At 45.3% G+C, this 13,880-nt stretch overlaps 1 protein-coding gene across 1 annotated transcript in view; it reads right to left on the bottom strand.

Annotated features, from left to right (window-relative positions):
• Positions 1–13,880, bottom strand: part of LOC124712468 (LIM/homeobox protein Lhx5) — a 477,246-nt gene that overhangs the window by 330,265 nt on the left and 133,101 nt on the right. Inside the window, exon 4 of the mRNA XM_047242764.1 lies at positions 10,260–10,467. Within this exon, the coding sequence (XP_047098720.1) occupies positions 10,260–10,467 (208 nt within the window). The remainder of the gene's footprint in view (positions 1–10,259; positions 10,468–13,880) is intronic.

Raw genomic sequence — 13,880 nt, 5'->3', positions numbered from 1 at the left:
CGGAACGCCCACCATGCACCACCCCCGTCTGCTGTCGCCAGGTCGGAGAGGGGATGAGCGGGCTGGAGAGGGTGGAAGGCATCCGCGGGGATTCCCGGGGGCGGCGCCATATGCCGCAATTGTTGCGCCGCGCATGCGCGCCGGAGCCGCGGGCCTTTGTGCGGACCACCCATCGGGGCGGCGCATTGTGCGCGCACATTCCTGCGGCCGCGCGCCTGTCCGCAACAAACAAAGCACCTGCCGCGGCGCCGCAGCCGGCATGCGCGCCTCGCGCCCTCGGCCGTGGGAACTCGCTACTCGCCACGGCTACAGCTCTGCACGGGTTACTATCTTGCGGCTAAAAGCCCACGTTGTGGCTTATATCCGAGTCTATAGGTGCGGGTATTCGCGATAATGCTTAATTTGTGGTTGAAAATTAAAAATAAAGTACCGCCATTTACATGTGATACTCCGCAACAGGGCGCAGGAGCAAGCGTTCCGTATGCAAGACCAAGCTTTCCAGGACTCATCCCTGCCTACCAGCAGGTAGTAGCCCCAAGCCACGCAGTCGGGGTAGTTAATATTCATATTGTTTTACTATTCACGTGAAATTTAAAACCTTATTTACAATGTCATATAGAGGAATCTAGTTATGTTCAATCTACAGGTACATACATAGCCTCCACACTCAGGAATTGGATGTGAGAGAATCAGGTTTTAGGAGATACCATGTTTTTTTTAACTCACTATTTATACTCATTTTCTTTTATTCTAAGTATAATTATATTCTTTTTATTAATTATATTAACTTTGGTAACCACTTATCTCTAACAATTGATGATTTGTACGTTATCTCATACTTAAATTTAATTTTTAAATTTTGAATAGAGGAATCCTATTATGTTTAAACATAGCTACCTGAATACTTCCTGTATCTAAGATGGTTTATGCAAGAATTTACCAGTACCATTATATATTAATATTCATTATGCTCTTATGTTTCATGTGAAATTCTAACATCATAATTTATAATCTCACATAGAGAAATCTAGCTCAGTTCAATTTTTGGGGCACATGTATAGCCTTGCACTCTAAAATTGCATCAGGGAGAACTCGGTTCTTGGTAGATACCATATAGTTTGGATTTCTTTTTCTTTGCTTTCTTTTGTGTATATATTTTACATCTATTTTGTTTTACTTTATACTTAATTAATATTAGTTTTATTAATTATTTTGCATATAAATATCACTCACTGTGTCATAGAGTGTACCAACACACAGAGCAACAGCCAGGGGAGAAACATTTGAAAAAGGTCCGCCTCCACGTGGCAGGGACGGTAACAGAATGGGGGCTTGTCAAGCTAACCTAACTTGCAAGCAGCCATTTCGGCTAAGAGATCTAACGCTGCCTGGCTTGTCACTAGTCATAAGTAGCACACGGCCCACCTTAGTAACCCAGGTGGTGGGCTACTCTGTAGTTTGTGGGTTAAGGCTTCGGTCTCCACGGCAGATCGCTTCCTAGTGAACCCGTTCCCCGATGCAATTACAAAAAAAAATGGCTCTGAGCACTATGGGACTCAACTTCTGAGGTCATCAGTCCCCTAGAACTTAGAACTACTTAAACCTAACTAACCTAAGGACATCACACACATCCATGCCCGAGGCAGGATTCGAACCTGCGACCGTAGCGGTCGATGCAATTACAGTAACTGTGAGTAGCCTATAATGCACACACCTTCTGAAGGTTCCTGTTAACAGGTATTGTAGCTTAAAACCTAAGACTGTACCAAGGATAATCCTCGTGTCTCCTCAGATTCGGCTTGACGGCAACGAGTGCAGAATTCATAGCTCTGTAACAGAATGTGGCGCTCTGTTATGCCCACATCCACTGTAACCATGTTCTGTGTGGGGAATCGGTGATGGAATTTGTGCTCCAAAATATTGCACTGACTCCGTTCCGCAGTTTCGTAGGGGCAGAAGAAGAAGCGACAGAGAAAAGACTGAAGATATATTCTCGGCACGATTCTGTAAAAGTTCGTATCTGTATTGTGTGCAGAACAGCGCCTGAAAGCACACCCGCACCAAGGATTTGGTATTATTTGGCATGACCAGAGTGACAACTAATAAAACCAAAGACGATTGTTAAAAAGCTGAATTACTTCTCGTCGTGATCGGAAATGTTAAATCTGCAGTTTACATCTACAGCTACATGTACATGGCTACCAGGCAATTCACAGATAAGTACCTGGTCACAACTATTTTAACACTATTTCTCTTTCGATCAGTGCACGGGAAAAACGAACTGTTGAATCTCTCCGTGAGAGCGCTGATTTCCCTCATTTCATTGTTATGATGATTCCTCCTTTGTAGGCGAAGAAAATATGTTCGCGTTCGGGGGAGAAAGTTGGACATTCAAATTTCGTGAGAATATCTCGTCTTTGTCATGACAGAAACCACAACTCGCGTATCATACCTGTCACCCTCCCTCCCCTATTTAGCGCTAATACAAAAGGAGTTGCCTTCCCCTGAACATTTTCAGTGTCATTCGACAATCAATATCTGACAAGTACCCCATACCGCACAGCAAGACGCTAGCAGACGACGGAAAGCGTCACTTCGGTAGACCTGTTGCATTTTCTGAGTGTTCTGCCAATAAATGCTGTCTTTGGTTTGGCTTCCCCTCAACGTTGTCAATGTGACCGTTCCACTTTAAGTTGTTCGTAATAGTTATCCCGAGAAATTTAGTTGACAGCCTTCAGATTTGGAAATTTGTGGTAAGGTCTTATGGGACCAAACTGTTCACGTCATCGGTCCCTAAGCTTACACGCTACCTAATCTAACTTAAACTAACTTACGATAAGGACGACACACCCACCCATGCCCGAGGGAGGACGCGAACCTCCGAGGGGGGAGGGGGGGGGGGGAGCCGCGCGGACCGTGACAAGGCGCCGCGTGGCCCTTCAAATTTGTCTGATTTATTGTGTGACAGAAATTTAAGGGGTCCCTTTTGGCACTCGCCTGGGGGACTTTACACTTTTCATTATTTAGACCCAATTGCCACTTTTCACACCATATGGATATTTTGCTTACAGCAGTATGCAATCGGTTTGTACTTCTAATGACTTTACTAGACACTAAGTGACAGCATCATCTGCAAACCATGTAAAATGGCTGCTCAAATTATCTCCTAAATTAATTTTAATATTAATAATTAACAGCCTCAGTTGCACCGTTTGCCTGGAATTAACCTATGTTTCAGTCGGGATAACCCAACCTTCTTCAGAATAAGAGTAACTACCGTTTGTCCATAGTGGACATCGTCAAACTAAAACAACAAACCCATAAATTATCGTCAGACTATAAACCTTATATGGTAGTGCCTCGGCCCCACTTCGCGACCGCGATGCGGTAGCCACGAGTGCTGAGTTCCACTACAGTACAGTTCCAGTACAGCACTCGTGGCTACCGCATCGCGGTCGCGAAGTGGGGCCGAGGCACTATCAGATAAGTTTTATAGTCTAACGATGATTATGGATTTGTTGTTTTAGTTTGACGATGTCCACTATGGACAAACGGTAGTTACTCTTATTCTGAAGAAGGTTGGGTTATCCCGACTGAAACATAGGTTATTTCTAGGCAAACGGTGCAACTGAGGCTGTTAATTATTAAAATTAAAATTAATATTTACACAGTTGCTGACAAGGCCGCGAAATGTTGAAGATATTTATCTCCTAAATTGTTTATATGGCTTAGGAACAGCAGAGATTCTATAACACTCGGGGAACGCCAGATATCGCTTCCGTTTTTCTCGATGACTCTCCGTCAGTTAGCACGACCTGTATCCTGTCTGACAGTAAAATCACGAAGCCAGTCTCACAGGTTAAGGCGATACTTCATAGACACGCAGATTCACTGGAAGTCGCCTGTGAAGAACAGTGACAAATGCCTTCTGAAAATGTAAAAGTGTGGAATGAATTTGACATCCCCTGCCGATATCACTCAATTACTTCATGAGAATAAAGAGCTAGTTGTGCTACGCGAGAGCGATATTTTCTGAGTCCGTGCTATGTTCCAAAGATGGCTTTCTTCGAAGTAACTGATAATGCTCGAACACAGTACTGGGCTATTACAAATGATTGAAGTGATTTCATAAATTCACTGCAGCTCCATTCATTGACATATGGTCACGTCACACTATAGATACGTAGAAAAACTCATAAAGTTTTGTTCGGCTGAAGCCGCACTTCAGGTTTCTGCCGCCAGAGCGCTCGAGAGCGCAGTGAGACAAAATGGCGACAGGTGCCAAGAAAGCGTATGTCGTGCTTGAAATGCACTCACATCGGTCAGTCATAACAGTGCAACGACACTTTCGGACGAAGTTCAACAAAGATCCACCAACTGCTAACTCCATTCGGCGATGGTATGCGCAGTTTAAAGCTTCTGGATGCCTCTGTAAGGGGAAATCAACGGGTCGGCCTGCAGTGAGCGAAGAAACGGTTGCACGCGTGCGGACAAGTTTCACGCGTAGCCTGCGGAAGTCGACGAATAAAGCAAGCAGGGAGCTAAACGTACCACAGCCGACGGTTTGCAAAATCTTACGGAAAAGGCTAAAGCAGAAGCCTTACCGTTTACAATTGCTACAAGCCCTGACAGCCGATGACAAAGTCAAACGTTTTGAATTTTCGGCGCGGTTGCAACAGCTCATGGAAGAGGATGCGTTCAGTGCGAAACTTGTTTTCAGTGATGAAGCAACATTTTTTCTTAATGGTGAAGTGAACAGCCACAATGTGCGAATCTGGGCGGTAGAGAATCCTCACGCATTTGTGCAGCAAATTCGCAATTCACCAAAAGTTAACGTGTTTTGTGCAATCTCACGGTTTAAAGTTTACAGCCCCTTTTCTTCTGCGAAAAAAACGTTACAGGACACGTGTATCTGGACATGCTGGAAAATTGGCTCATGCCACAACTGGAGACCGACAGCGCCGACTTCATCTTTCAACAGGATGGTGCTCCACCACACTTCCATCATGATGTTCGACATTTCTTAAACAGGAGATTGGAAAACCGATGGATCGGTCGTGGTGGAGATCATTATCAGCAATTCATGTCATGGCCTCCACGCTCTCCCGACTTAACCCCATGCGATTTCTTTCTGTGGGGTTATGTGAAAGATTCAGTGTTTAAACCTCCTCTACCAAGAAACGTGCCAGAACTGCGAGCTCGCATCAACGATGCTTTCGAACTCATTGATGGGGACATGCTGCGCCGAGTGTGGGAGGAACTTGATTATCGGCTTGATGTCTGGCGAATCACTAAAGGGGCACATATCGAACATTTGTGAATGCCAAAAACAAGTTTTTGAGTTTTTGTATGTGTGTGCAAAGCATTGTGAAAATATCTCAAATAATAAAGTTATTGTAGAGCTGTGAAATCGCTTCAATCATTTGTAATAACCCTGTATATGTGCCAAATCGACGTCAGTGACGTGGACCTGTAATTCAGCGGACAATGTTCTGCTGGAAATTCGAGAGAATTCTGTAACAGCTAAAAAACTCGTATGCAGATTACAGGAGCCGGCAAACGCACGCTTTTGCCACCCCCTTTTCTGGCCGCGTGTGCTCCAGACGGGTACTACGGCACATTAGGAGCTGGAGCCCAGTAGCGGCGTGGCAGCGCAGGGTCGATAGCCGGCCAGCATCGGCCAGCCTCCCAGCGCCCAATAGCCGCGGGCCCGCAGCCTGCCGCCGCCGCCGCGCGGCGCCACCGTCGCTGCCGCTGCCGCTGGCGCCACACAATTGAAGCGTCGGGCCGCGCCTGGCATTTGCAGCAGGCCGACCGTGAGCTATTGCCGCGATGCGCCGCTCCCACGGAGGCGCACAATGCCTCCCGCAATTAGCCAACTCCCCACACCACGTCCCCCTCGTCTTCTTCGACAATATTCTCTAATAGATGCCAACTTGTCGACTGCCGCCCTGTTCGAAGAAGGCAGCCACTTTCTGCCACCAGGTAAGAGTAGGCCGCGGCGTTCAAAGTGCAGGACAAAGGCTCGATTTCATAGCCATTGCTCCTTCGTAAACTATCCGATTGACTCGCGGACCACCAGTGGCGTTTATGCGGTAACATTACTCTGCGTGTAGTGGCGCTGTTGTTCCTCTATACTTTGAGTGACCTGCAGTCTGAAGGTAAATACTGAACGTGTGTAATTACCACTCATACACAAACACATCGAACTATCAGTTTAATAAGTCACGGTTGCAAAATACTAACGCGAATTCTTTACAGACGAATGGAAAAACTGGTAGAAGGCGACTTCGGGGAAGATCAGTTTGGATTCCGTAGAAATATGGGAACACGTGAGGCAATAGTGACCCTATGACTTATCTTAGAAGATAGATTAAGAAAAGGCATACCTACGTTTCTAGCATTTGTAGACTTGGAGAAAGTTTTTGACAATGTTGACTGGAATACACTCTTTTAAATTCTGAAGGTGGCAGGGGTAAAATACAGGGAGCGAAAGGCTATTTACAATTTGTACATAAACCAGATGGCTGTTATAAGAGTCTAGGGACATGAAAGGGAAGCAGTGGTTGGGAAGGAAGTGAGACTAGGGTGTAGCCTATCCCCGATGTTATTCAGTGTGTATATTGAGCAAGCAGTAAAGGAAACAAAAGAAAAATTCGGAGTAGGTATTAAAATCCATGGAGAAGAAATAAAAACTTTGAGGTTTGCCGATGACATTGTAATTCTGTCAGAGACAGCAAATGACTTGGAAGAGCAGTTGAACGGAATGGACAGTGTCTTGAAGGGAGGATATAAGATGAACATCAACAAAAGCAAAACGAGGATAATGGAATGTAGTCGAATTAAGTCAGGTGATGCTGAGAGAATTAGATTAGGAAATGAGACACTTAAAGTAATAAAGGAGTTTTGCTATTTGGGGAGCAAAATAACTGATGATGGTCGAAGTAGAGAGGATATAAAATGTAGACTGGCAGTGGCAAGGAAAGCGTTTCTGAAGAAGAGAAATTTGTTAATATCGAATATAGATTTAAGTGTCAGGAAGTCGTTTCTGAAAGTATTTGCATGGAGTGTAGCCGTTTATGGAAGTGAAACGTGGACGATAAATAGTTTGGACAAGAAGAGTACAGAAGCTTTCGAAATGTGGTGCTCCAGAAGAATGCTCAAGATTAGATGGGTAGATTACGTAACAAATGAGAAGGTATTGAATAGATTTGTGGAGAAGAGGAGTTTGTGGCACAACTTGACTAGAAGAAGGGATCGGTTGGTAGGACACGTTCTGAAGCATAAAGGGATCACCAATTTAGTATTGGAGGGCAGCGTGGAGGGTAAAAATCGGGAGACCAAGAGATGAATACTCTAAGCAGATACAGAAGGATGTAGGCTGCAGTACGAACTGGGAGATGAAGAAGCTTGCGCAAAATACAGTAGCATGGAGAGCTGCATCAAACTAGTCTCAGGACTGAAGACGACAACAACAACAACACACAAACACATACGTAAATAAATGGTGTAACGAGTATAAGTGCAGGTACTTCTGTTGGTGACGGAGTATGGTCTTCTGAACAATGTTACATCTGAATTTACGTAATTACCAGACTAACGACTATAGCTACTAGAAATCATAGTACCTGTAAAGTGGAAGTAACAAGAGCAACCCGTTAACGTCTATTTTCCCCTGGGCAAGAGGTCAGGTGCTGAAGAGTGGGCACGTGGACGCGAAATGGGCAGTCTATACTGGCAGGTGTAGTCCACTTACAGTTAGTGGTGCAGTTACGACGGTGCAGAAAACATCAGGCAGTAAATTATCTGACGTGTTTGTGGAAAGACTGTTCGACCCAGAGAAAAAACAACCAAGACATTGATAGGAGTACATATTTAGGCAATACATATAAACATATGTGCATTTGTTGTACAAATGAGAGTTCCTCTGACCATGTGCCATGTGTCCTTTGTGTGTTACAGGTTGTGTTGTTGATGCAGCATACTATAAGCGGAAGAATTGTCTGATTTTCTTGTTGGGAACAAGCCGAGATGGTGCTTTTGTACAGCCAAGCAGATGGAAGCTGTCGAGAGGCAGCATAGCTGTACCAGAACAAGTACCCTCTCAGACACCAACCACACCAGACAACATTTCAAGCCCTTTTTGGGCTTTTACGTGATCATGGGTCCTTTCAGACAGGCGAAAGTGCAGGAAGGCGGTGGACTGTGCATACACCAGATCTGAAGGACCGGGTTCTGCAAGACATTGAGACGATATCTAGTACAAGCTCCAGGCAAGTGGCCCGCTAACACGATGTAAGCCAGAGTATCATTATATGTATCCTACATCAGAATCGCCACTATCGCTATCACCTGCAATTGCATGGAGGCCACTTTGAACATTTGTTGTGACGTGAATGGGACGCAGCTCTGTACTGTGTTGTTCTCTTTGCACGTACTCCATATTCCAACACATGTTCATAGGACCATTTTTCCGCCATTTCGAGTAAAAAATCCCTGTAGTTAATGGGTTTTACACGTAGGGTACCTAAAAGAAACCTAGCTAATTTTCTGGTGCACAGAGCTTTTGTAGTACCGTGTTTCACCGCTAGGAGCGCAGAGGGCGTACATTCCATAGTCAGTAAGCTGAGTTCCGTCGTTGAAGAAGGTCAGGGCTAGTTTCAGCAGAGTTTATAGTGACAACTGTTTTATGCGATTGTGGTTTTTGCAGTGTCTCATTTTCGTCAAGAGCGTGCGCTGCTGAAGTACCGGTTATTCTTCATGTTTTACTGTCCTTGCTAATACACATCGACGAAACGAATATCGCACTAGACGAATTTGGACCGCTCTATCGAACGGGTACGTGAAATTGAGCTTTAAAATCACGTTCTTTTTTACGGAGAAAAAAGCGACACTTTCTGTCGACACGATAGACGTTGTGAATAGTATTTGTTTGGGCTAATGCCAGCTAGACATCGCGAAAGCAAATATTTCGCGAAACACCAGAGAAAATGCGCCTGACGACTCTTAGGAGGGAAAGCCGGTGTACTACAAAGGTATGTTTACACGCAGTCAACAGAGATAAGTGTTAGATAAATACCATATGTACGAACCAGTACTGTATCATAGAATATCATTGTGTACTCCGCACAGAAAATAATGTTTGATACTTAATGTGTGTGACTTTCTGAACAGGTGGACTACAAGACTACCGTAACTAGAACTTTTTTTCCAAGCCCGCCATTATCTCTATATAACAATCGACCATTAGCTAAAAATTTCGCCTGTTTTTATATATTACTGTAAAAACTTCAGAATGCTCATGATCCTTACTCATTGAAAACTACACGAATAAGTGGCATAGCACACGGAGAACGCACTTGAAAATAGGAATCATTTTCCGAAACTCATCATTCAAATTATAAATAAAAACAAAAATAGTGAGTAGTAGTAGAAAAGGTTTTATAAACAAATACATTGCTCTTACAGTCGCTTTCACCAACATTACTGATGCTTAAAATCAAAATTGATACTCTTCTCGCGTAAACGATTAAAATATGTCCAGTCGCCCAGTAACCAACCAACGCTTTTGGGAGGTTTCTCTTCGTCCTTAGGTGAAGCCAAAACTAGAAATTACCTGTCAGATATTCCCCCTACCCCACTACAAGTCTACTTGGATGTTTTGCTGAATAGGGCGAAAAACTAGGTAATGTGACTTGATACAGTGCATGGACTCACACTTCTAATAGTGCTCTGCGTATGCAATGCACAGTAACCAGTGGAACGTTCGAGTGTAGAGTAAATGCGAGGCGTGTTTTTAATCATTTGACCAGCTCTTAAATTACTCAGCTCCATCGGGCATGCGCTGAAAAAAGTCTCTCCAGCCGAAAGTCCACAGCAGCAGAAACAAAATGCAGGAATGAGGCTTCCTGGCAAGTTAATACTGCGTGCTGGAAAGGGACTCCAAATCGCAACCTTGCCTTCCGCTGGTCGTAATTGGTGCCTGCATAGCTCAGTCAGTAAGAGCGTTGCCCACGACAAGTTAAGTCCCGGATTCGAGTTCCGGTCCGGCACACAGTTTTTATTTGCCAGTAACTTTCGAAGCAGCCAACAGTCCACTGCAGAGTGAGTGATACAGCACAAAACGGAGGGACGTTTTGCATCGTCCAGTGGCTGGGGGTGCAGTGAAATGTCATTCGGACGATTTGTGATGGTCGCGTTCCCCGTTGTAGCCGAGACAGTGTAAGTTTTGAGAGAGTGAGAAGTGGTCGCTGGCTCACCTGTAGAAGTCGTTCCTGCAGAAGAGCTTGCCCTCGCGGCTGAAGCACTTGTCCGTGAGGTTGCCGTGGCAGTCGAAGCAGCGCACGCACTCGGCGTGCCACGTGCGCTCCAGCACGTTGAGCAGGAACTTGTCCAGGATGGGCTTGTCGCAGCCCGCGCACGCTACCAGCATGCTGGCGGGGAGCAGCGCGGCGGGGTGCGGCCGGCCTGCCAACACACACGTCACCACCGTCGTCACAATATCTTCGATACGTGGGGCAATGATTTTGTCTTTTCTGAGGTTGTTAGGGACTGTCTAGTTGTTTTATACAGGAAGCTAGTGTGGAGAAGAAATGCTTTCCCAAAATTTGTTTAGTGTATGGGAAGCTTGGTATTAGTTTCGTACATATGTGTCACCAGTTCCAGATTTTATAAGGCGGGGAGCAGTGTCAGGGTGTGGATGGGCTAGTAACGCTACTGTCCTCATCATTATCATAGTTAGCATCATCATCATCATCAACAACACAGGGATGTTCCCGCACAACATGCGACCACAGTCGTCATCATAATCATCATCATCATCATTATCATCATCATCACCACCACCATCATCGTCATCAAGACATCTGTCCTGGCTTTGACAGTAGCTATGTGGCATGACACTGCTGTCAGTTGTTTAATATAGCGGTTGTGCTTCACACGTCCACGATGTAAGGGAGCCGGCCGCTGTGGCCGAGCAGTTCTAGGCGCGTCAGTCTGGAACCGCGCGACCGCTACGGTCGCAGGTTCGAATTCTGCCTCGGGCATGGATGTACGTGATGTCCTTAGGTTAGTTAGGTTTAAGTAGTTCTAACTTCTAGGGGACTGACGACCTCAGATGTTAAGTCCCATAGTGCTCAGAGCCATTTGAACTATTTGATGTAAGGGCAACGAAGTGTGATTGTCTTCTGCGGCGCAAGGGAAGAACTCACATCGAAATCCAGAGGAAATGCAGCTCACGATTGGGGAAAAGTGACTCGTTTTGAGACGTGTGATGATGATGTTGATAATGATGAGGAGGGGGTGTAAGTTCGCAAGAAGCCCCGTGGAGACCTGCATGATAATGGGCGTTCGAGGTGTCCGTGTTGGGTTCCCTGAGGTGTCCGTGTTCGGTTCCCTGAGGACCCGTGAACGATCTCGCAAACACTCCCATACAAATTCCAAGATCCCGGGAAATATCCTTGAGGCGCACGCACCGATCCACTTCCACCATTGCATTCATGTTGCCGTCTGCCAGCGACGAACGTTGCCTCCCAGATCGCTTATTGCCATGCAAATTTTTTTGGGAGTCACACCTCACCTTCCTTCTCCTCCTTCTCACATTCAAGGCGAGACACTTTTCCCCATACGTGAACTGCATTTTCCTGTGGATTTAGTTGCTCCATAGAAAACGAATCAGACTTTGTTGCTCGTAGGCCTTGGACGTGTGAAACACAACTGCCACCTCCAGCAACTGACGGCAGATAAGTCCGAGCTGTTCCAAGAAAGGGCCTGTCCTGGGAATCGATTTCTTGTTCAAAAATGTGTGTGAAATCTTATGGGACTTAACTGCTAAGGTCATCAGTCCCTAAGCGTACACACTACTTATCCTAAATTATCCTAAGGACAAACACATACACCCATGCCCGAGGGAGGACTCGCACCTCCACTGGGACCAGCCGCACAGTCTATGACTGCAGCGCCTCAGACCGCACGGCTAATCCCGCGCGGCTCGATTTCTTGACTTCGAATTTACAGCCACAGTTTGAGCAAAAAATTAGAGGCAAGGACGTTTTGACACGCCGTCGTACAGTGGTGCTCTGTGAGAGATACTGCCCCACCTGCCCATCAACTATGAAAATTATTGTCATAATCGTCTTTTTGTTTTATACCGTATACTTCTTATGGTACAACGCGTTTTTTGACAACGTTACTCAGTTGTGTTGGTGTTCATGATATAACAAATTACAAAAGATCCATCTGTTACACCAGGGGCAGTCAACCCTTTTTACCTATCGTCCAATTCTGTGTCTCCGTTAACCATAAATTTTTCTAGCCGCCCAGCGGTTGTACAATAATGGTGATTTAGAACGTAGGGTACTTTACTACACAAAATTTACAAAGTAGAGGCACAGCAAATTAAAGCAAATAACAACTTCTTACCAAATACATTGTGTCGGAATTTTATGAAAACCTTATGAAAAAGTTTTTTATTTATTTTTATTTATTTTTTTCAGACCCGAACAACCTACTGGCCATCATGAAACTTAGAACGCCCACTAGCGGGTGGTGGGGACCAACTTGACTACCATACCGCGGCGTTACAATAACACACACTGTACACTGATCAAATGTAGATAAATTTTTAGATTATTAAAATTTTACTGCGTTATAAAGAACTTCCAACGTAATGTGATACTTTAGATTGAATAGTACTTCGATCTTGTGCTGCGCAATATAACAAGCGGCAAGAATTCAGAGTTCGACGTTCCGATTCTTCAATCTTTGTTTCTTGTTGGGTTTCAAATAAATCAAAATTATCCTCAACCTCTATGTTGATTTGAACACTATTGTGCTTTACGATACGTCGTACAACTCGAAGTGGTCTGTCCTTGGCTTCCTACGACTTTTTCGCCGGCTCACCCAGCTTTTGGACTGGAATACATATCGTTTAACATGGAATCCGAACCACTGTGCGACTAGGCAGCTTGATATTAGAGGCGAACAGAATGGTACGGTATTGTTGACTGGAAAACCGTGGGGTTCATCAACCGTCTAATCGGAAGCGGTTTTCATGTTCCGTACAGCGGTCCGTAGTCTCGCAGTGTACGGTCAAGAGCCAAAACACTATGACCACTTGCGCAATAGCTTGTTTATCCATCTTTGGAACGAAATACACCACTGGCTCTGATATCAGGGATCCGACAGTTTTTTTGTAGATTTGTGGAGGTATGTGGCGTTAGATGTCTATGCACAGATCATGTAATTTGCGTACATAAGAGGCCGCTGATTTGCGTTCGCGGTGATGACGCCCAGTAGCGACCCAAATGGGTTCCATAGAGTTTACGTCAAGCGAATTTGGTCGGCGAGACATCAACGTGAATCGAACAACTGTAGCATGGTTCTGGCTCCGAGACTATATCGCTGAAATATGCCTGGTATCGCCGTCGCGGAAGACATCAAACATGAAGGGGTGCAGGTGTTTCGCAGCTGTCAGCATATCTTTGATTACTCGTACTACAGGTCCCATGCAAGTGCAGGAGAGTGTGTCCTACAGCATAATACTGCTCCCGCAGCATGTGTCCGTGGCGCCGAACGTTTCGGGAAGGTACTCCCTTCGATGATGGCGTTAGTGCAGACGGCCAGAAACCTAGTATAGAAAAATTCCGATGGTCCCGTGTTCACTGCAGTCGTAACTGACGATGTCGTTGGGTCAACATATGAACACGTAGTGTAGTCTGCTGCGGAGCACAATATTCAACTATGTACGACGAACGGTGTGCTCCTGAAACACATGCGCGTGCACCAGCATTGTGCTCTTTCCGCAGAGATGCCACAGATCACCGTCTATTCTACTTTACCGAGCCTCCGAACAGCACGTTCTGTGAAGAGTCGTGGGCGAC

The sequence above is a fragment of the Schistocerca piceifrons genome, chromosome 8 (genome assembly GCF_021461385.2).
Source record: "Schistocerca piceifrons isolate TAMUIC-IGC-003096 chromosome 8, iqSchPice1.1, whole genome shotgun sequence".
Taxonomy (NCBI): domain Eukaryota; kingdom Metazoa; phylum Arthropoda; class Insecta; order Orthoptera; family Acrididae; genus Schistocerca; species Schistocerca piceifrons.
The sequence above is the reverse complement of the archived record's forward strand: the minus strand, read 5'-3'. Positions and strand labels throughout refer to the sequence as shown.